The sequence below is a fragment of the Pseudophryne corroboree genome, chromosome 1, assembly GCF_028390025.1.
Source record: "Pseudophryne corroboree isolate aPseCor3 chromosome 1, aPseCor3.hap2, whole genome shotgun sequence".
Lineage (NCBI taxonomy): Eukaryota > Metazoa > Chordata > Amphibia > Anura > Myobatrachidae > Pseudophryne > Pseudophryne corroboree.
Genome location: NC_086444.1, coordinates 1,011,064,750 through 1,011,088,920, shown reverse-complemented (window position 1 = coordinate 1,011,088,920; position 24,171 = coordinate 1,011,064,750). Strand labels below are relative to the sequence as shown.

The following is a 24,171-nucleotide window of genomic DNA, read 5'->3' as shown; positions in this document are numbered from 1 at the left end:
CTCTATGCCCCTCCTCCAGACCTCAGTTAGGGAAACTGTGCCCGGAAGAGCTGACACAACAAGGAAAGGATTTGGAATCCAGGGTAAGACTCATACCAGCCACACCAATCACACTGTACAACTTGTGATAACCATACCCAGTTAACAGTATGAACAACAACTGAGCCTCATTTAACGGATGGCTCATAACAATAACCCTTTAGTTAAGCAATAACTATATACATGTATTGCAGAGAGTCCGCACTTGGGACGGGCGCCCAGCATCCACTACGGACTACGAGAAATAGAATTACCGGTGAGTAAATTCTTATTTTCTCTGACGTCCTGTCACAACTGAGGGTTTAGGCTGACGGGAGGAAGCCTCAGTTGTAGGGGCTGGAATGAAGTTAAACTTAGATGGTTTAATCAGACCCCTGGACATGTAAGTGTGGAAGGAAACCCGAAGGTGCGACCATGACAAGCAGGTTAAAAGTCAAATGAAAGTTTATTAAACAGACTCCGTATAATCACAACAGCGTTCACAGTCAGTATTAGCAGTGGCAGATAATACAGTTCCCGGATCACTAAACCATAAAAGGTATAACAGGGCACTGGTAGGTTGCAGAACGGATGTTATAGTCCTTGGGTAGAATAACCTTACCAGGCCAGGCTGTAGTAGTGGAGACAACCGAGGAACACGCCAGTAGGTGTATGAGATGATGCTGGTAACTGGAATGCACTGTAGGAGTCACTGGACGGAACAAGCCAGATGGTGGAGACACGGAGTTAAAACTGAAAGATGCTAGGGTGCGTGGAAACAGATGAAATAAAGAGTGGTTACCGGTGGTAGTGGATACTGCTGGTAAGTAGAAATCCACTGGGAGAACACCGGCTCTTTAAGGAAGCTGAATTCTGTTGGAAGCAGGTTGCTGGAAACAGATGGGTTAATAGCTGCAAGCTTGGAAGCTGGAAGCAAACGAGGTAATAGCTGAAAGCTGGATCAGTCACAGAGGATTGCAAAGTCAGGCTGCACCGCAGGATGGAAAGCAGGTGCGGGTCTCTTTGTGGATGCTGGAGACAGGAGCTGGAACCTGGAGAAACAAGCCACAGGAGAGAGAGACTGGAACAAGGTATGACCTTCATCTGGCCCAGACACAGGATACTTATACCTGCTGCTATGCAGGCATTGGCTGGGCAATTATGCAGATTCCAGAGATGGTGGATTGGAGGAATTGGAGCATGTGATCAAATCCAACATGGCTGCGCCCATGCTGGAACCTGGAGGGAAAACTGGTTTGAAAAGAAATGTGCAAACATAATGATAATGGCGGCGCCGGCCGCGGAGGACAGGAGACGCCAGATGACAATTATATGCTGAGACACTTGGAGGGCAGCAGAGGCCGCGGCAGGCATGATACATGATTCTGAGAACCTGCAGCAATAACACAGTAACGGCGGCGGAGGCCGCGGAGGACGGGAGACGCCATGTTGGATTCAAACATGGCGCCGCCGTGGTAGTGTCTCAGAATGACAGGAGGGATGTGCAGAGTGTTGACACAGATGAGATCCGGATTTGGAACGCTGGGCCAGTCTCAGAAGACACCTAAACAGCAGGTAATGGCGTCCAGATACCCGGATCGTGACAGCACCCCCCCCCCCCCCCCTTTAGGAGTGGCCTTAGGACACTTCTTAGGCTTTAAAGGAAACTTTGAGTGGAAATTTCGGACCAAGGCAGGAGCATGGACGTCTGAGGCATTGGTCCAAGAGCGTTCTTCAGGACCATAGCCCTTCCAGTCAATGAGATACTGTAGCTGACCGTAACGGAAACGTGAGTCCAAAATCTTGGCCACCTCGTACTCGACTCCCCGTTGAGTCTGAACTTTGGGATCTGGAGGAAGTGCGGAATGAAACCGATTTAGGATCAGCGGTTTCAACAAGGAAACATGAAATGTCCTGGGTATTTTCAAGAAGGGTGGTAACTGTAATCTGTAGGCAACAGGATTGATGACTTGTTCAATCTTGAAGGGACCGATGTAGCGAGGTGCAAATTTCATGCTGGGAACTCTCAACCTCAAATTCTTCGTGGACAACCACACACGATGACCCACCTTGAGAGCAGGAACCGCTCTACGCTTCCTATCGGCAAACTTCTTATACCTGGATGAGGCTTTAAGCAGGGCTGCGCGGACGTTCCTCCAGTTATTTGAAAACTGACGCAAGGTGACATCCACTGCTGGAACAGAAGTTGCGGGAAGCGGTTGGAATTCTGGGACTTTAGGGTGGAATCCATAATTAATGAAGAATGGTGTAGAAGAAGATGAGGAATGGTATTGATTGTTGTGGCTGAACTCGGCCCAAGGAAGGAGTTGAACCCAGTCATCTTGAGAGGAAGACACATATATACGGAGGAAGGCCTCCAAGTCCTGATTCACCCTCTCGGTTTGACCATTGGTCTGAGGATGGTAAGCCGTGGAAAACTTTAACTTGACTTGGAGGGCTTGACACAAACTTCGCCAAAATTTGGCTACAAATTGTACTCCACGATCCGAGATGATCTCTTCAGGAAGACCGTGAAGTCGGAAGATCTCTTGTATAAATACTTGAGCCAACTTGGAAGCTGACGGAAGACCGGTGAGAGGGATGAAATGTGCCATCTTGGTGAACCGGTCAACTACCACCCAGATGGTATTAAACTTGTTGCAGATAGGTAGATCGGAAACAAAGTCCATCGACAAATGGGTCCATGGTCGACGGGGAACAGATAATGGAACCAGTTGCCCCGCAGGCGACTGGCGGGAGACTGTGTGTTGGGCACACTTTGGGCAGGAGGCAATAAATTCCATAACGTCCTTCTTCAGAGTTGGCCACCAGTAGGACCTAGAAATAAATTCAAGGGTTTTCTGAATGCCTGTATGTCCAGCAAAACGGGAAGCATGGGCCCAATGCATGAGCTTCTTCCTTAGAACTGACTTAACAAAACTTTTCCCTGGTGGAGGCGTAGAGTCCATCCCTACCGTGTAGAATGCCAACGGATTAATAATAGGATGCTTGTCTGCAGACTCGGACTCATTTTCTTGCTCCCATGAGCGGGAAAGGGCATCGGCCTAACGATTCTGAGAACCCGGACAGAACTGGAGTTTAAAGTCAAACCTAGAGAAGAAAAGTGCCCATCTGGCCTGACGAGGATTCAGACATTGTGCGCCTTTGAGATATAAAAGATTTTTGTGGTTGGTAAGTATGGTGATTGAGTGGGAAGCTCCCTCCAACAGGTATCTCCACTCCTCCAGAGCGAGCTTGATGGCTAGCAACTCCTGATCGCCAATGGCATAGTTGCGCTCAGCTGGGGAGAACTTCCGGGAGAAGAAACTGCAAGGATGTAGATGTCCATCTTTGGCCCTCTGGGATAACACTGCTCCTACTCCAACGGAGGAGGCATCTACCTCTAAGATAAAAGGAGAGTCGGTGTCGGGCTGTTTCAGAACTGGTGCAGAGATGAACCGTTGCTTCAGAAGGTGAAAGGCCTGCGTAGCTTCCTCGGACCACTTGTACGGATTAGCACCTTTCTTGGTTAATGCAGTGATAGGCGCCACAATGGTGGAAAAGTCTCGTATAAATTTTCTATAATAATTGGCGAACCCTAAGAACCTCTGGACCCCTTTGAGGGTTAAGGGTATAGGCCAATTCTGGATTGCTTGGAGTTTCTCAGGATCCATCTCTAGTCCGGAACCGGACACAATGTAACCTAGAAACGGAATGGTTTTAACTTCAAACACACACTTCTCCAATTTACAATAGAGGTGATTGACACGGAGACGGGAAAGAACCTCTTTTACCCAGAAACGATGATCTTCGAGATTATTAGCAAAGATGAGGATGTCATCTAGATAAACCACGACATGGCGGTACAAGATGTCCCTGAAGATCTCATTCACGAAGTGCTGGAAGACTGCTGGAGCGTTGCTCAATCCGAAGGGCATGACGAGGTACTCATAATGTCCGTCACGGGTGTTAAAGGCGGTCTTCCACTCGTCACCCTCACGGATTCGGATGAGATTGTAGGCACCCCTCAAGTCCAGCTTTGTGAAAATGGTTGCACCACTAACTCTATCAAAGAGCTCGGTAATCAGGGGTAAAGGGTATCGGTTCTTGACGGTAATGTCGTTCAGACCTCTGTAGTCGATGCACGGACGCAGACCACCGTCTTTCTTCTTAACGAAGAAGAAGCCTGCGCCGGCTGGAGAAGAAGATGGTCGGATGAAACCCTTCGCCAGGTTCTCTTTGATGTTCTCTTCCATGGAGTGTGTCTCAGGCAGAGACAACGGATAAGTTCGACCTCGCGGTGGAACCTTCCCTGGAATGAGGTCGATTGGGCAGTCCCATTCTCTATGAGGAGGAAGGATATCAGCAGAGGCTTTACTGAACACGTCCGTGAAGTCTTGATATGGAAGAGGCGGAACATCAGATGACCTGGGGAAGGAAGAACAAACAGGAAGAACTTTGGCTAAACAAGTCTCAGCACAGGAGGGACCCCATGCCAGTATTTGCGTAGTCGTCCAATCAATCGATGGGTTGTGGAGACGGAGCCATGGAAGGCCTAAAACCACTGGATGTGTGGCTCTTGGAATCACTAGAAAAGAAATATATTCAGAATGAAGAACTCCCACTCTCAGACGAACTGGAAGAGTCCTTAAGGAAATGACTGCGTCAAAAATCTTGCTGCCATCCACGGCAGTCAAAGAGATGGACGAGGACAGTATCTCGGTGGGTAGGGACCACCGTTTAACATAAGCTTCGGTTATGAAATTCCCAGCTGCTCCGGAATCAAGGAGGGCAATGACGTTCCTGTAACGTTGAGCAATTTGGAGCGACACTGGGAGGTTACAATCATGAGGAGATGGAGAGGAGATCATTACTCCTAGCCGGCCCTCTCCTTGGCGAGCTAGGATCTGGAGTTTCCCGAACGTTTGGGACAGGCGTTGATAGTGTGCGACGGAGCTGCACAGTAGAGACATAGAGACTCAGAGAGGCGTCTTCGGCGCTCAGCGGGAGATAGACGTGAACGACCAATTTGCATAGGCTCATCCTTGGATGGAGATGGTTGACGAGGAGAAGCAGAATATTTAGGAACGGATGATCTTCCTCGCTCGGTTGCTCTCTCTCTGAACCGTAGATCAACCTTCGTGCATAGTGAAATTAGCTCATCCAACTTAGAAGGCAAGTCTCTGGTAGCTAACTCATCTTTAATGCGTTCTGACAAGCCATGCCAGAATGCAGCATACAGGGCCTCGTCGTTCCAGGCCAGTTCAGATGCCAGGATTTTGAACTGTATAAGATACTGTCCCACAGTACGTGTTCCCTGGCGTAGACGGAGAATCTCAGATGAAGCAGAGGAAACCCGGCCCGGCTCGTCGAAGATGCGCCTGAATGATGCTACAAAGTCAGTATAGGAGGACAGCAGGGGATCAGACTTCTCCCATAACGGTGATGCCCAATCAAGGGCTGAGCCACTGAGGAGAGAAATAATATAAGCAACTTTGGTACGGTCACTGGGGAAGTTGCCAGATTGAAGCTCAAAATGGATTTCGCATTGGTTAAGAAATCCCCTGCAGAACCTTGGAGATCCGTCAAATTTTGCTGGCGTTGGAAGATGAAGACGTGGTATGGAAATGGGCAAGGTGGGTGGGGTTACAGCTGGAGTCACTGTGGTGGACGCACCAGACGTGCCAGGTCCACGGAGGGTCGTCTGAATCCCATCCAGCCGAGTAGAGAGATCCTGGAGACAGCGGATGATGTGACCTTGTGCAGCCTCCTGATGTTCGAGTCTGGCTGCCAGTTCTTGCATAGGTCTAGCCGCTTGATCCTGGTCTCCGGCTGGATTCATATTGTCAGTGCTTACTGTCACAACTGAGGGTTTAGGCTGACGGGAGGAAGCCTCAGTTGTAGGGGCTGGAATGAAGTTAAACTTAGATGGTTTAATCAGACCCCTGGACATATAAGTGTGGAAGGAAACCCGAAGGTGTGACCATGACAAGCAGGTTAAAAGTCAAATGAAAGTTTATTAAACAGACTCCGTATAATCACAACAGCGTTCACAGTCAGTATTAGCAGTGGCAGATAATACAGTTCCCGGATCACTAAACCATAAAAGGTATAACAGGGCACTGGTAGGTTGCAGAACGGATGTTATAGTCCTTGGGTAGAATAACCTTACCAGGCCGGGCTGTAGTAGTGGAGACAACCGAGGAACACGCCAGTAGATGTATGAGATGATGCTGGTAACTGGAATGCACTGTAGGAGTCACTGGACGGAACCAGCCAGATGGTGGAGACACGGAGTTAAAACTGAAAGATACTAGGGTGCGTGGAAACAGATGAAATAAAGAGTGGTTACCGGTGGTAGTGGATACTGCTGGTAAGTAGAAATCCACTGGGAGAACACCGGCTCTTTAAGGAAGCTGAATTCTGTTGGAAGCAGGTTGCTGGAAACAGATGGGTTAATAGCTGCAAGCTTGGAAGCTGGAAGCAAACGAGGTAATAGCTGAAAGCTGGATCAGTCACAGAGGATTGCAAAGTCAGGCTGCACCGCAGGATGGAAAGCAGGTGCGGGTCTCTTTGTGGATGCTGGAGACAGGAGCTGGAACCTGGAGAAACAAGCCACAGGAGAGAGAGACTGGAACAAGGTATGACCTTCATCTGGCCCAGACACAGGATACTTATACCTGCTGCTATGCAGGCATTGGCTGGGCAATTATGCAGATTCCAGCAACGGTGGATTGGAGGAATTGGAGCATGTGATCAAATCCAACATGGCTGTGCCCATGCTGGAACCTGGAGGGAAAACTGGTTTGAAATGAAATGTGCAAACATAATGATAATGGCGGCGCCGGCCGCGGAGGACAGGAGACGCCAGATGACAATTATATGCTGAGACACTTGGAGGGCAGCAGAGGCCGCGGCAGGCATGATACATGATTCTGAGAACCTGCAGCAATAACACAGTAACGGCGGCGGAGGCCGCGGAGGACGGGAGACGCCATGTTGGATTCAAACATGGCGCCGCCGTGGTAGTGTCTCAGAATGACAGGAGGGATGTGCAGAGTGTTGACACAGATGAGATCCGGATTTGGAACGCTGGGCCAGTCTCAGAAGACACCTAAACGGCAGGTAATGGCGTCCAGATACCCGGATCGTGACACGTCCTAGTGGATGCTGGGAACTCCGTAAGGACCATGGGGATTATACCAAAGCTCCCAAACGGGCGGGAGAGTGCGGATGACTCTGCAGCACCGCATGAGCAAACTCAAGGTCCTCCTCAGCCAGGGTATCAAACCTGTAGAACTAAGCAAACGTGTTTGACCCCGACCAAGTAGCAGCTCGGCAAAGCTGTAAAGCCGAGACCCCTCGGGCAGCCGCCCAAGAAGAGCCCACCTTCCTTGTGGAATGGGCTTTCACCGATTTTTGATGCGGCAATCCAGCCGCAGAGTGAACCAGCTGAATTGTGCTATAGATCCAGCGAACAATAGTCTGCTTCGTAGAAGGAGCGCCAACCTTGTTGGCTGCATACAGAATAAATAGCGAGTCAGACTTTCTGACTCCCACCGTTCTGGAAACATAAATTTTCAAAGCCCGGACTACGTCCAGCAACTTGGAATCCTCCAAGTCCCTAGTAGCCGCAGGCACCACAATAGGCTGGTTCAAATGAAACGATGATACCACCCTAGGAAGAAATTGGGGACGAGTCCTCAATTCTGCCCTGTCCATATGGAAGATCAGATAAGGGTTTTTACATGACAAAACCGCCAATTCTGACACACGCCTAGCCGAAGCTAAAGCCAATAGCATGACCACTTTCCACGTGAGATATTTTAGCTCCACGGTCTTAAGTGGCTCAAACCAGTGGGATTTCAGGAAATCCAACACAACGTTAAGATCCCAAGGTGCCACCGGTGGCACAAAAGGAGGCTGAATATGCAGCACCCCCGGAACAACGTCTGAACTTCAGGCAGTGAAGCCAGTTCTTTTTTAGAGAAAATGTATAGGGCCGAAATCTTGACCTTTATGGATCCTAATTTTAGGCCCATAGTCTCTCCTGACTGTAGGAAGTGCAGGAATCGACCCCGCTGGAATTCCTCTGTAGGGCCTTCCCGGCCTCACACCAAGCAACCTATTTTCGCCATATACAGTGAAAAAGTCTTGCTGTCACGTCTTTCCTAGCCTTTATCAGCGTAGGAATAACTGCATCCGGAATGCCCTTTTCCGCTAGGATCCGGCGTTCAACCGCCATGCCGTCAAATGCAGCCGCGGTAAGTCTTGGAACAGACAGGGCCCCTGTTGCAACATGTCCTGTCTGAGAGGAAAAAGCCCTGAGTCCTCTGAGAGCATTTCTTGCAGCTCCGGGTACCGAGTCCTTCTTGGCCAATTCGGAGCAAAGAATATTGTTCTCACTCCTGCTTCTATTACAATTCTCAGCCCTTGGGTATGAGAGGAAGAGGAGGGAATACATAGACCGACTGGAACACCCACGGTGTTACTAGTGCGACCACAGCTATCACCTGAGGGTCCCTTGACCCGGCGTAAAACCTTTTTTAGCTTTTTATTGAGGTGGGACGCCATCTAGTCCACCTGAGGCAGTTCCCATCAATTTGCAAACTGCGTAAAGACTTCCTGATGAAGTCCCCACTTTCCCGGGTGGAGGTCGTGCCTGCTGAGGAAGTCTGCTTCCCAGTTGTCCACTCCCGGAATGAACACTGCTGACAGTGCGCTTACTTGATTCTCCGCCCAGCGAAGAATTCTGGTGGCTTCTACCCTCGCCACCCTGCTCCTTGTGCCGCCTTGGCGGTTTACATGAACCCCTGCGGTCTGACTGGATCAGAACCGGTTGGTCGCGAAGCAGGATCTCCGCTTGACTTAGGGCGTTGTATATGGCCCTTAGTTCCAGGATATTGATGTGAAGGCAAGTCTGTTGACTTGACCACAGACCTTGGAAATTTCTTCCCTATGTAACTGCCCCCCACCCTCGGAGGCTTGCATCCGTGGTCACCAGGATCCAGTCCTGAATGCCGAATCTGCGGCCCTCGAGAAGGTGAGCACTCTGCAGCCACCACAGGAGAGACAGCCTGGCCCAGGGGGATAGGGTGATTAACCGATGCCTCTGAAGAGGTGATCTGGACCACTTGTCCAGTAAGTCCCATTGGAAGGTCCTCGCATGGAACCTGCCTAAGGGGATGGCCTCGTATGATGCCACCATCCTTCCCAAAACTCGAGTGCAGTGATGCACTGACACCTATTTTGGTTTTAATAGATTCCTGACCAGTGTCATGAGCTCCTGAGCTCTCTCTATCGGGAGATAAACCCTTTTCTGGTCTGTGTCTAGGATCGTGCCTAGGAGAGGCAGATGAGCTGTAGGAACCAACTGCGACTTTGGAATATATATAATCCAGCCGTGTCGCCGTTACACTTCCAGAGAAAGTGATACGCTGTTCAGCAACTGCTCTCATGATCTCGCTTTTATGAGGAGATCGTCCAAGTACGTGATAATAGTGACACCTTGCTTCCGCAGGAGCACAATCATATCCACCATTACCTTGGTGAATATTTTCGGGGCCGTGGAGAGACCAAACGGCAACATCTGAAATTGGTAATGACAATCCCGTACCGCAATTCTGAGGTACGCCTAATGAGGTGGATAAATGGGGACATGAAGGTATGCATCCCTTATGTCCCGATTCACGATAAAGTCTCCCCCTTTTTAGGCTTGCACTGACCGCTCTTAGCGATTCCATCTTGAACTTGAACCTTCTCAGGTATATGTTCAGGGATTTTTAATTCAATATGGGTCTGACCGAACCGTCTGGTTTCGGGATTACAACATGGTCGAATAATAACACCCTCTTGTTGAAGGAGGGGACCCTTGACCACCACCTGTTAAAGATACAATTTGTGAATTGCAGTTAACACTGGCTCCCTCTCTTGGGGGGAAGCCCGCAGGGCCGTCGGTGAGGGGGCATCTTCTCACAGTCCAGCTTGTATCCCTGAGACATAATATCTATTGCCCAGGGATCTAACAGGGAGTGAACCCACTTGTGGCTGAACTTACGAAGGCGTGTCCCCACCGGACCTAGCTCCGCCTGTGGAGCCCCAGCGACATTGGTGTATTTTTGTAGGGGCCGGGGAGGACTTCTGTTCCTGGGAACTAGCTGCCCGGCTCTGACAAGAAAGGACGCACCTCAGACTTTCTTGTTTCTTTATTCGAAAGGCTGCATTTAATAATGTCGTGCTTTCTTAGGCTGTGCAGGAATATAAGGCAAACTAGCAGAATTACCAGCTATAGCTGTGGAGACCAGGCCCGAGAACCCTTCTCCACACAATCCTCAGCCTTCCATATGCCTCTTAAGTCGGCATCATCTGTCCAATGCATATTCTACAGGACACGTCAAGCAGAGATCGACATAGCTTTGACTCTAGGACCCAGTATACTCATGTCTCTTTGGGCATGCTTTATAACTATATATCTATCACTTAAGACAGCATCTTTAATATATTTATATCTATATGCATACTAGGGTCTTAATCTCTGCTGATAAGGTACCTGTCCACGCTGCCACAGCGCTATAAACCCATGCCGACACAATCACCGGTCTGGGTAGTATACTAGAATGTGCACGCTATCTGCAGGATCCCTGAGAATAGCAAGTGCTACCGTCTGTGCAAACAGGACACCCAGGGGAAGATTCTCAACATATCCTGGCCCTAGTGGGGAAAGGATACAGCCTGAGAATTCTCTTGTGGGAAGCTGCCGTCTCTTGTCTGGAGATTCCCGCTCTTTTTCCTCATGAGAGGAGGGAAATTTACCTCAGCATTCTTCCCCTTAAACATGTGTACTCTCGTGTCAGGGACAGATGAGTCATCAGTGATATGCAAATCATCTATTATTTCAATAATCATATATTGAATACCTTCTAGTCATCTTGGCTGTAACTTTGCATTATCGTAGTCGACAGTGGCGTTAAACTCCATGTCGATACCAGTGTTTGTTATTTTGGATAGTGATCATTGAGAGACTCTGAAAGTCTCTGTGACATAGGGACAGACATGGGTAGATTTCCTGTCTGTTCCCTAACCTTTTGTGCAATAAATTCACCTTAGCACTTACACATATCCAAACAGGTGTCGGCGTTGTCGACGGAGACACCCTGTCACACACATATCCGCTCTATCACCTCCTTAGAGGAGCCTTTTACCTCAGACATGTCGACACACGCGTACCGACACACCACACACACAGGGGATGCTCTATTTGAGGACAGTTCCCCCACAAGGCCCTTTGGAGAGACAGAGAGAGAGTATGCCAGCACACACCCCAGCGCTATATAACCCAGGGATTACACTACACCTCAGTGTTTACCCAGTAGCTGCTGTATATACAAATTTTGCGCCTAAATTTATGTGCCCCCCCCCCTCTCTTTTCACCCTTTGTGTACCAGGATACTGCAGGGGAGAGCCTGGGGAGCTTCTTTCCAGCGGAGCTGTGAATAGAAAATGGCGCTGGTGTGCTGAGGAAGAAGGCCCCGCCCCCTCAGCGGCGGGCTTCTGTCCTGTTTCTGATTAAAAATAGCAGGGGTTTTATTATGTGTATTTTTATGCCAAAGGTATTTTTATTGCTGCCCAGGGCGCACCCCCCCCCCCCAGCGCCCTGCACCCTACAGTGACCGGAGTGTGTGGTGTGCTGTGGGAGCAATGGCGCACAGCTGCGGTGCTGTGCGCTACCTTAATGAAGACAGGAGTCTTCTGCCGCCGATTTCATCGCTTCTCTTCTGTCTTCTGGCTCTGCAAGGGGGACGGCGGTGCGGCTCCGGGAACAGACTATCGAGGTCAGGCCCTGTGTTCGAACCCTCTGGAGCTAATGGTGTCCAGTAGCCTAAGAAGCACAAGCTAGCTGCAAGCAGGTAGGTTTGCTTCTCTCCCCTCAGTCCCACGTAGCAGTGAGTCTGTTGCCAGCAGATCTCACTGAAAATAAAAAACCTAACAAATACTTTCTTTCTAGCAAGCTCAGGAGAGCCCACTAGGAGCACCCATCTCTGGCCGGGCACAGATTCTAACTGAGGTCTGGAGGAGGGGCATAGAGGGAGGAGCCAGTGCACACCAGATAGTACCTAATCTTTCTTTTAGAGTGCCCAGTCTCCTGCGGAGCCCGTCTATTCCCCATGGTCCTTACGGAGTTCCCAGCATCCACTAGGACGTCAGAGAAAAAGTTTTACTTTCACGGTGTGCGTGTACTGTTTTTATTTGGGTATTTTTTTTGCAGTAGAACTACAGGTACCAGCGGGCCCGTTTTCCTCCCCGCATGCTGGTACTTTGGTTCTCCAAGTACCTGCTTGCGGGGAAGGCTTGCTGGGACTTGTAGTTCTGCTACAAAAAACAATATTCTTTATTTTTGTCACTTGGCTATCAGCCCCCCATCCGCAGGCCTTGGATGGGGGGGGGGGGGGGGGAGACAGCCTCGGGCTTCACCCCTGGCCCTTGGGTGGCTGGAGGGGGGGGGGACCCCTTGATTTAATGCCACGGCCGCAGGGACCGATATAACAGTGTCCCCCGGCTGTGGCATTATCTCTCTGACTAGTGGAGCCCGATGCTGGTGTTAAAAATACGGGGGACCCCTACGTTTTTTGTCCCCCGTATTTTTGGCACCATGACCGGAAGCAGAGCCCGGTGCTGGTTGTGAAAATACGGGGGATCCCCTGTCATTTTCCCCCCCGTATTTTTACAACCAGTACCGGCTCAAAGAGCCCGAGGCTGGTTTTGCTTAGGAGGGGGGACCCCACGCATTTTTTTTCAGGATTTTTTTACACACTTTTGTGCCGTCCAGGAAGTCGAATCCAGGACGCACACTATCGTCAATTGGTCCGTTTTTCGACAGCGGGACTGTCGAATCCATTTTTTATTGAATATGTCGTATTCGGGTCCCGGCGGGAGGGTGTCTGACTGTCGAATTGTGTCGAATTTAAAAACTATCGAATTCCAGTCGGAATTCGACCGCAATTGCATATACCCCTATGACTGTTATTACTCAGTTTTGTTTTATCATTGTGGTTTCCAATTATAAAGAGCAACAGAAAATGCTGCGCTATATAAGAGACTGTTAATAAACAAATATATAATGTATACATTACAAATTACATGCACACTATTTTTTGTATTGTAACTATCAAACCATAAAGCACACTTTTTAACTTTTAACTTTTTTCTTTTTATAAGTACATTAATAAAAACATCTTACCCTGAATAGTCCACATCTCTTGGATAATTCAGCAATCTAAGTCTTTGTTCTATTTTTCGGACTACCCCTTTAACATCCCCTGTGGTCATGGTTTCTTACTTTTAACTTTCTTTGTGAAAAAGTTCCTGAAAATAAAAAAATTAAAATAAGAATTTACTTACCGATAATTCTATTTCTCATAGTCCGTAGTGGATGCTGGGGACTCCGTCAGGACCATGGGGAATAGCGGCTCCGCAGGAGACAGGGCACAAAAAGTAAGCTTTTAGGATCACATGGTGTGTACTGGCTCCTCCCCCTATGACCCTCCTCCAAGCCTCAGTTAGGTACTGTGCCCGGACGAGCGTACACAATAAGGAAGGATCTTGAATCCCGGGTAAGACTCATACCAGCCACACCAATCACACCGTACAACTTGTGATTTGAACCCAGTTAACAGTATGATAACAACGAAGAAGCCTCTGAAAAGATGGCTCACAACAATAATAACCCGATTTTTGTAACAATAACTATGTACAAGTATTGCAGACAATCCGCACTTGGGATGGGCGCCCAGCATCCACTACGGACTATGAGAAATAGAATTATCGGTAAGTAAATTCTTATTTTCTCTAACGTCCTAGTGGATGCTGGGGACTCCGTCAGGACCATGGGGATTATACCAAAGCTCCCAAACGGGCGGGAGAGTGCGGATGACTCTGCAGCACCGAATGAGAAAACTCCAGGTCCTCCTTAGCCAGGAGTATCAAATTTGTAAAATTTTACAAACGTGTTCTCCCCTGACCACGTAGCTGCTCGGCAAAGTTGTAATGCCGAGACCCCTCGGGCAGCCGCCCAAGATGAGCCCACCTTCCTTGTGGAGTGGGCATTTACAGATTTAGGCTGTGGCAGGCCTGCCACAGAATGTGCAAGTTGGATTGTGCTACAGATCCAACGAGCAATCGTCTGCTTAGACGCAGGAGCACCCCTCTTGTTGGGTGCATACAGGATAAACAGAGAGTCAGATTTTCTGACTCCAGACGTCCTTGAAATATATATTTTCAATGCTCTGACAACGTCCAGCAACTTGGAGTCCTCCAAGTCGCTAGTAGCCGCAGGCACCACAATAGGCTGGTTCAAGTGAAAAGCCGAAACCACCTTAGGCAGAAACTGAGGACGCGTCCGCAGTTCTGCCCTGTCCGAATGGAAAATCAGATATGGGCTTTTGTACGATAAAGCCGCCAACTCTGATACTCTCCTGGCTGAAGCCAGGGCCAGTAGCATGGTTACTTTCCATGTAAGATACTTCAAATCTACCGATTTGAGCGGCTCAAACCAATGGGATTTGAGAAAATCCAAAACTACGTTGAGATCCCACGGTGCCACTGGAGGCACAATCGGGGGCTGTATATGTAGTACACCTTTGACAAAGGTTTGTACTTCAGGCACTGAAGCCAATTCTTTCTGGAAGAAAATCGATAAGGCCGAAATTTGAACCTTAATAGACCCCAATTTGAGGCCCATAGACAATCCTGCCTGCAGGAAATGTAGGAATCGACCCAATTGAAATTCCTCCGTTGGGGCCTTCTTGGCCTCACACCACGCAACATATTTTCTCCAAATGCGGTGATAATGTTGTGCGGTCACTTCCTTCCTGGCTTTAATCAAGGTAGGAATAACTTCCTCTGGAATGCCCTTTTCTTTTAGAATCCGGCATTCAACCGCCATGCCGTCAAACGCAGTCGCGGTAAGTCTTGGAACATACAAGGTCCCTGCTGAAGCAGATCCCTTCTTAACGGTAGAGGCCACGGCTCTTCCGTGAGCATCTCTTGAAGTTCCGGGTACCAAGTCCTTCTCGGCCAATCCGGAGCCACGAGTATTGTTCTTACTCCCCGTAGCCGTATAATTCTCAGTACCTTTGGTATGAGAGGCAGAGGAGGAAACACATACACGGACTGGTACACCCACGGTGTTACCAGAGCGTCCACAGCTATTGCCTGAGGGTCTCTTGACCTGGCGCAATATCTGTCCAGTTTCCTGTTGAGGCGGGACGCCATCATGTCCACCTTTGGTTTTTCCCAACGGTTCACAATCATGTGGAAGACTTCTGGATGAAGTCCCCACTCTCCCGGGTGGAGGTCGTGTCTGCTGAGGAAGTCTGCTTCCCAGTTGTCCACTCCCGGAATGAACACTGCTGACAGTGCTATGACATGATTTTCCGCCCAGCGAAGAATCCTTGCAGCTTCTGTCATTGCTCTTCTGCTTCTCGTGCCGCCCTGTCTGTTTACGTGGGCGACTGCCGTGATGTTGTCCGACTGGATCAACACCGGCTGACCCTGAAGCAGCGGTTTTGCCAGGCTTAGAGCATTGTAAATCGCTCTTAGCTCCAGTATATTTATGTGAAGAGACGTCTCCAGGTTCGACCACACGCCCTGGAAGTTTCTTCCCTGTGTGACTGCTCCCCAGCCTCGTAGGCTGGCATCCGTAGTCACCAGGACCCAGTCCTGTATGCCGAATCTGCGGCCCTCTAACAGATGGGCACTCTGCAACCACCACAGAAGAGACACCCTTGTTCTTGGTGACAGTGTTATCCGCTGATGCATGTGCAGATGCGATCCGGACCATTTGTCCGGCAGATCCCACTGAAATATTCGTGCGTGGAATCTGCCGAATGGAATTGCTTCGTAAGAAGCCACCATCTTTCCCAGGACTCTTGTGCATTGATGTACTGACACATTTCCTGGTTTTAGGAGGTTCCTGACAAGTTCGGATAACTCCCTTGCTTTCTCCTCCGGGAGAAACACCTTTTTCTGAACAGTGTCCAGAATCATTCCCAGGAACAGCAGACGTGTCGTCGGGGTCAATAGAGATTTTGGAAGATTCAGAATCCACCCGTGTTGTTGAAGCACTACTTGGGTTAGTGCTACTCCGACTTCCAGCTGTTCCCTGGACCTTGCCCTTATCAGGAGATCGTCCAAGTAAGGGATAATTAATACGCCTTTTCTTCGTAGAAGAACCATCATTTCGGCCATTACCTTGGTAAAGACCCGAGGTGCCGTGGACAAACCAAACGGCAGCGTTTGAAACTGATAATGACAGTTTTGTATCACGAACCTGAGATACCCTTGGTGTGAAGGGTAAATTGGGACATGCAGATAAGCATCTTTTATGTCCAGGGACACCATGAAGTCCCCTTCTTCCAGATTCGCTATCACTGCTCTGAGTGACTCCATCTTGAACTTGAATTTCTGTATGTACACGTTCAAGGATTTCAGATTTAGAATAGGTCTTACCGAACCGTCCGGCTTCGGTACCACAAATAGTGTGGAATAATACCCCTTTCCCTGTTGTAGGAGGGGTACCTTGACTATCACCTGCTGAGAATACAGCTTGTGAATGGCTTCCAATACCGTCGCCCTTTCTGAGGGAGACGTTGGTAAAGCAGACTTTAGGAACCGGCGAGGGGGAGACTTTTCGAATTCCAACTTGTAACCCTGAGATACTACCTGCAGGATCCAAGGGTCCACCTGTGAGCGCGCCCACTGTGTGCTGAAAATCTTTAGTCGACCCCCCACCGCCCCTGAGTCCGCTTGCACAGCCCCAGCGTCATGCTGAGGGCTTTGTAGAAGCCGGGGAGGGCTTCTGTTCGTGGGAAGTAGTTGCTTGCTGCACCCTCTTACCCCTTCCTTTGCCTCTGGGCAAATATGACTGTCCTTTTGCCCGCTTGTTCTTATAGGAACGAAAGGACTGCGGCTGAAAAGACGGTGTCTTTTTCTGTTGGGAGGTGACCTGAGGTAAAAAAGTGGATTTTCCGGCTGTTGCCGTGGCCACCAGATCCGATAGACCGACCCCAAATAATTCCTCTCCTTTATACGGCAATACTTCCATATGCCGTTTGGAATCCGCATCACCTGACCACTGTCGCGTCCATAAACTGCTTCTGGCAGATATGGACATCGCACTTACTCTCGATGCCAGAGTGCAAATATCCCTCTGAGCATCTCGCATATAAAGAAAAGCATCCTTTAATTGCTCTATAGTCAATAAAATACTGTCCCTATCCAGGGTATCAATATTTTCAGTCAGGGAATCCGACCACACCACCCCAGCACTGCACATCCAGGCTGAGGCTATTGCTGGTCGCATTATAACACCAGTATGTGTGTATATACTCTTCAGGGTAGTTTCCAGCCTCCTATCAGCTGGATCCTTGAGGGCGGCCGTATCAGGAGACGGTAACGCCACTTGTTTTGATAAGCGTGTGAGCGCCTTATCCACCCTAGGGGGTGTTTCCCAGCGCGCCCTAACCTCTGGTGGGAAAGGGTATAATGCCAATAACTTCTTTGAAATTAGCAGTTTTCTATCGGGGTTAACCCACGCTTCATCACACACGTCATTCAATTCCTCTGATTCTGGAAAAGCTACAGGTAGTTTTTTCACACCCCACATAATACCCCCCTTTGAGGTACCTGCAGTATCAGAGATATGCAAAGCCTTCTTCATTGCCGTGATCATATAACGTGTGGCCCTATTGGAAAATACGTTTCTTTCTTCACCGTCGACACTAGATTCATCTGTGTCGGTACCTGTGTCGACTGACTGAGGTAAGGGATGTTTTACAGCCCCTGACGGTGCCTGAGACTCCTGGACAGGTACTAACTGGTTTTCCGGCCGTCTCATGTCGTCAACTGACTTTTGCAGCGTGCTAACATTATCACGTAATTCCATAATTAAAGCCATCCATTCCGGTGTCGACTCCCTAGGGGGTGACATCACCATTACCGGCAATTGCTCCGCCTCCACACCAACATCGTCCTCATACATGTCGACACACACGTACCGACACACAGCAGACACACAGGGAATGCTCTTATCGAAGACAGGACCCCACTAGCCCTTTGGGGAGACAGAGGGAGAGTTTGCCAGCACACACCAAAGCGCTATAAAAATGTATATAAACAACCCTAAAAGGTGTTGTTTCTGTTATATGCGCTTAATATATAAAAATATCGCCAAAATATGCCCCCCTTCTCTGTTTTACCCTGTTTCTGTAGTGCAGTGCAGGGGAGAGTCCTGGGAGCCTTCCTCACAGCGGAGCTGAGCAGGAAAATGGCGCTGTGTGCTGAGGAGAATAGGCCCCGCCCCCTAAAACGGCGGGCTCTTCTCCCGGAGTTTGCGATATATGGCAGGGGTTAAATACATCCATATAGCCTCAAGGGCTATATGTGATGTATTTTAGCCATAGAAAAAGGTATTATACATTGCTGCCCAGGGCGCCCCCCCCAGCGCCCTGCACCCTCAGTGACCGCTGGTGTGAAGTGTGCCGACAACAATGGCGCACAGCTGCAGTGCTGTGCGCTACCTTATGAAGACTGAAAGTCTTCTGCCGCCTGTTTCCGGACCTCTGGACCTCTTCAACTTCGGCATCTGCAAGGGGGGTCGGCGGCACGGCTCCGGGACCGGACTCCATGGCTGGGCCTGTGTTCGATCCCTCTGGAGCTAATGGTGTCCAGTAGCCTAAGAAGCAAATCCATCCTGCACGCAGGTGAGTTCACTTCTCTCCCCTAAGTCCCTCGTAGCAGTGAGCCTGTTGCCAGCAGGACTTGCTGAAAATAAGAAACCTAAAAAACTTTTTCTAAGCAGCTCTTTATGAGAGCCACCTAGATTGCACCCTGCTCGGACGGGCACAAAAACCTAACTGAGGCTTGGAGGAGGGTCATAGGGGGAGGAGCCAGTACACACCATGTGATCCTAAAAGCTTACTTTTTGTGCCCTGTCTCCTGCGGAGCCGCTATTCCCCATGGTCCTGACGGAGTCCCCAGCATCCACTAGGACGTTAGAGAAATAATCATATTGCTTCAACTTTTGAATATTTAAACAACCAAACTGCATATGACACTTATATTCAATTAGGGTCGGATCCATTCCGACATGCATTTGTCGGAATGGATCCGACAACCCCTATTCAATCCCATCTCAATTAGACTTTAAAAAAAAAGTCGAATTGAGATGAGACCTGTGAGCGGAGGAGAGGGGGGAGACCAGCGGGTAGAGCCGCAGGCAGACGGAGGAGAGCAGCGCTATAGAAGGGTGTCACACAGTTACCAGACCTCACGGCAGTGTCCACCCGTCTCCAGCAAGCGTGACCTCACTTGCTGGAGCCGGGTGGACGCTGCCGTGAGCGGCGCGGCTGTGACACATTCTCCTGCAGCGCTGTGCTGTAGCGCTGCTCTCCCCTGTCTGCCAGCGGCTGTCCCCTGTCTCTCCGCGGCTCTTCCCCCTCTCCTCCTCCAAGGTCCCTCATCTCAGTCCGACATTTTTTTATGTCAGACTGAGATGGTCGGAAACGGGGCCAAATCCTGTCAAATTTGGCCCCGTTTCCCTCAAATGTACGTGAATCGGCAGCTGTACCGCCGATTCACGTACTATTCAACAAGTCGAATTCCCTGACATGTCGAATAAAAATAGCTGGGATTGAATAGGTCGAATCACGATTCACCTTAAAAAGTCGAAAACTGCCGTCTTTTCGACAGACGGCAGCTTTCGACCCTAATTGAATATACTCCTAAAGGTCAATACACACTAGACGACATCGCCTAGCGTTTCCCCTCAGGGGGCTGGGCGGTTGGTGGCCGCCTGTACACACTGAGCGATATGACCGCTCATATCGTTCAGTGATGTCACACAGCCGCCGGGCATGCATGCAGCTCCTGGACGACAGACCAGATCGAGCATGCAAGCACTGCTGACAGCGACAACAGTTGCTGACCCGCGGGGCCTCGCATTGTCACTGGCGGCATACACACTTGCCGAGAAAATTAGCGACTTCGCTCAGGAAATGGGGAAAATGAACGACGTTGCTCATTTTCTCAGCAAGTGTGTATGGCACTTAATATATATAGCTAAGCGGTATTAAAAAAAAAAAAAATAAGAATTTACTTACCGATAATTCTATTTCTCGTAGTCCGTAGTGGATGCTGGGGACTCCGTCAGGACCATGGGGAATAGCGGCTCCGCAGGAGACAGGGCACAAAAATAAAGCTTTAGGATTAGGTGGTGTGTACTGGCTCCTCCCCCTATGACCCTCCTCCAAGCCTCAGTTAGGATACTGTGCCCGGACGAGCGTACACAATAAGGAAGGATATTGAATCCCGGGTAAGACTCATACCAGCCACACCAATCACACCGTATAACTTGTGATCTGAACCCAGTTAACAGTATGACAAACGTAGGAGCCTCTGAACAGACGGCTCACAACAATAACAACCCGAATTTGTTTGTAACAATAACTATATACAAGTATTGCAGACAATCCGCACTTGGGATGGGCGCCCAGCATCCACTACGGACTACGAGAAATAGAATTATCGGTAAGTAAATTCTTATTTTCTCTAACGTCCTAAGTGGATGCTGGGGACTCCGTCAGGACCATGGGGATTATACCAAAGCTCCCAAACGGGCGGGAGAGTGCGGATGACTCTGCAGCACCGAATGAGAGAACTCAAGGTCCTCCTCAGCCAGGGTATCAAATTTGTAGAATTTTGCAAATGTGTTTGCCCCTGACCAAGTAGCAGCTCGGCAGAGTTGTAATGCCGAGACCCCCCGGGCAGCCGCCCAGGATGAGCCCACTTTCCTTGTGGAATGGGCCTTGACAGATTTAGGTTGTGGCAAGCCTGCCACAGAATGTGCAAGTTGAATTGTGCTACAAATCCAACGAGCAATCGTCTGCTTAGAAGCAGGAGCACCCATCTTGTTGGGTGCATACAATATAAACAGTGAGTCAGACTTTCTGACTCCCGCCGTTCTTGAAATATATATTGTCAATGCCCGGACCACGTCCAACAACTTGGAATCTTCCAAATCGTTAGTAGCCGCAGGCACCACAATAGGCTGGTTCAGGTGAAACGCTGACACCACCTTAGGCAGAAAATGAGGACGTGTCCGCAGTTCTGCCCTGTCCGTATGGAAAATTAGATATGGGCTCTTATATGATAAAGCCGCCAATTCTGATACTCTCCTGGCTGAAGCCAGGGTCAGTAGCATGGTTACTTTCCATGTAAGATACTTCAACTCCACCGATTTGAGCGGCTCAAACCAATGGGATTTGAGAAAATCCAAGACTACATTAAGATCCCACGGTGCCACTGGGGGCACAACCGGGGCTGTATATGTAGTACTCCTTTTACAAAAGTCTGGACTTCAGGAACTGAAGCCAATTCTTTCTGGAAGAAAATCGACAGGGCCGAAATTTTAACCTTAATGGACCCCAATTTGAGGCCCATAGACAATCCTGTTTTCAGGAAATGTAGGAATCGACCCAGTTGAAATTCCTCCGTGGGGGCCTTCCTGGCCTCACACCACGCAACATATTTTCTCCAAATGCGGTGATAATGTTGTGCAGTCACCTCCTTCCTGGCTTTTACCAGAGTAGGAATGACCTCTTCCGGAATGCCTTTTTCCCTTAGAATTCGGCGTTCAACCGCCATGCCGTCAAACGCAGCCGCGGTAAGTCTTGGAATAGACACGGTCCCTGCTGAAGCAGGTCCGGTCTTAGAGGTAGAGGCCACGGATCCTCCGTGAGCATCTCTTGAAGTTCCGGGTACCAAGTTCTTCTTGGCCAATCCGGAGCCACTAGTATCGTTCTTACTCCCTTTTGCCGTATAATTCTCAGTACCTTTGGTATGAGAGGCAGAGGAGGGAACACATACACTGACTGGAACACCCACGGTGTTACCAGAGCGTCCACAGCTATTGCCTGAGGGTCTCTTGACCTGGCGCAATACCTGTCCAGTTTTTTGTTGAGGCGGGACGCCATCATATCCACCATTGGTTTTTCCCAACGGTTCACAATCATGTGGAAGACTTCTGGATGAAGTCCCCACTCTCCCGGGTGTAGATCGTGTCTGCTGAGGAAGTCTGCTTCCCAGTTGTCCACTCCCGGAATGAATACTGCTGACAGTGCTATCACATGATCTTCCGCCCAGCGAAGAATCCTTGCAGCTTCTGCCATTGCTGTCCTGCTTCTTGTGCCGCCCTGTCTGTTTACGTGGGCGACTGCCGTGATGTTGTCCGACTGGATCAACACCGGCTGACCCTGAAGCAGGGGTTTTGCCAGGCTTAGAGCATTGTAAATCGCTCTTAGCTCCAGTATATTTATGTGAAGAGACATCTCCAGGCTTGACCATACTCCCTGGAAGTTTCTTCCCTGTGTGACCGCTCCCCAGCCTCTCAGACTGGCATCCGTGGTCACCAGGACCCAGTCCTGTATGCCGAATCTGCGGCCCTCTAACAGATGAGCACTCTGTAACCACCACAGAAGAGACACCCTTGTCCGTGGCGATAAGGTTATCCGCTGATGCATCTGCAGATGCGATCCGGACCATTTGTCCAGCAGATCCCACTGAAAAGTTTGTGCGTGGAATCTGCCGAATGGAATCGCTTCGTAAGAAGACACCATCTTTCCCAGGACTCTTGTGCATTGATGCACAGACACTTTCCCTGGTTTTAGGAGGTTCCTGACAAGTTCGGATAACTCCCTTGCTTTCTCCTCCGGAAGAAATACCTTTTTCTGAACCGTGTCCAGAATCATTCCCAGGAACAGCAGACGTGTCGTCGGGGTCAACTGAGATTTTGGAAAATTCAGAATCCACCCGTGTTGTTGCAGCACTAGTTGGGTTAGTGCTACTCCGTCCTCCAGCTGTTCTCTGGACCTTGCCCTTATCAGGAGATCGTCCAAGTAAGGGATAATTAATACGCCTCTTCTTCGCAGAAGAATCATCATTTCGGCCATTACCTTGGTAAAGACCCGAGGTGCCGTGGACAATCCAAACGGCAGCGTCTGAAACTGATAATGACAGTTTTGCACCACGAACCTGAGGTACCCTTGATGTGAAGGGCAAATTGGGACATGTAGGTAAGCATCCTTTATGTCCAGGGACACCATAAAGTCCCCTTCTTCCAGATTCGCTATCACTGCTCTGAGTGACTCCATCTTGAACTTGAATTTTTGTATGTACAGGTTCAAAGATTTCAGATTTAGAATAGGTCTTACCGAGCCGTCCGGCTTCGGTACCACAAATAGCGTGGAGTAATACCCCTTTCCCTGTTGTAGGAGGGGTACCTTGACTATCACCTGCTGAGAAAACAGCTTGTGAATGGCTTCCAATACCGTCGCCCTGTCTGAGGGAGACGTTGGCAAAGCAGACTTTAGGAACCGGCGAGGGGGAGACTTCTCGAATTCCAACCTGTAACCCTGAGATACTACCTGCAGAATCCAGGGGTCCACCTGTGAGCAAGCCCACTGTGCGCTGAAATTCTTGAGTCGACCCCCCACCGCTCCTGAGTCCGCTTGTAAGGCCCCAGCGTCATGCTGAGGGCTTTGCAGAACCCTGGGAGGGCTTCTCTTCCTGGGCAGGGGCTGCTTGCTGCCCTCTCTTACCCCTTCCTCTGCCCCGAGGCAGATATGACTGTCCTTTTGTCCGCTTGTTCTTATAGGACCGAAAGGACTGCGGCTGAAAAGACGGTGTCTTTTTCTGTTGGGAGGGGGTCTGAGGTAAAAAGGTGGATTTTCCGGCAGTTGCCGTGGCCACCAGATCCGATAGACCGACGTCAAATAATTCCTCCCCTTTATACGGCAATACTTCCATATGTCGTTTGGAATCCGCATCACCTGACCACTGTCGCGTCCATAAACTCCTTCTGGCAGATATGGACATCGCATTTACTCTCGATGCCAGAGTGCAAATATCTCTCTGAGCATCTCGCATATAAAGGAAAGCATCCTTTAATTGCTCTATAGTCAATAAAATACTGTCCCTATCCAGGGTATCAATATTTTCAGTCAGGGAATCCAACCAGACGACCCCAGCACTGCACATCCAGGCTGAGGCGATGGCTGGTCGCAGTATAACACCAGTATGTGTGTATATACTTTTTAGGGT

General features: G+C 49.5%; 1 protein-coding gene across 5 annotated transcripts in view; it reads right to left on the bottom strand.

Moving 5' to 3' along the window:
* The window catches only part of CEP44 (centrosomal protein 44), a 214,529-nt gene that overhangs the window by 184,664 nt on the left and 5,694 nt on the right, over positions 1-24,171 (bottom strand). For all 5 annotated transcript variants that reach the window (XM_063920646.1, XM_063920645.1, XM_063920649.1 and 2 more), the window contains exon 2: positions 13,256-13,380. In XM_063920646.1, coding sequence (XP_063776716.1) covers positions 13,256-13,344 — 89 coding nt within the window. In that variant the 5' untranslated portion in view covers positions 13,345-13,380. The remainder of the gene's footprint in view (positions 1-13,255; positions 13,381-24,171) is intronic.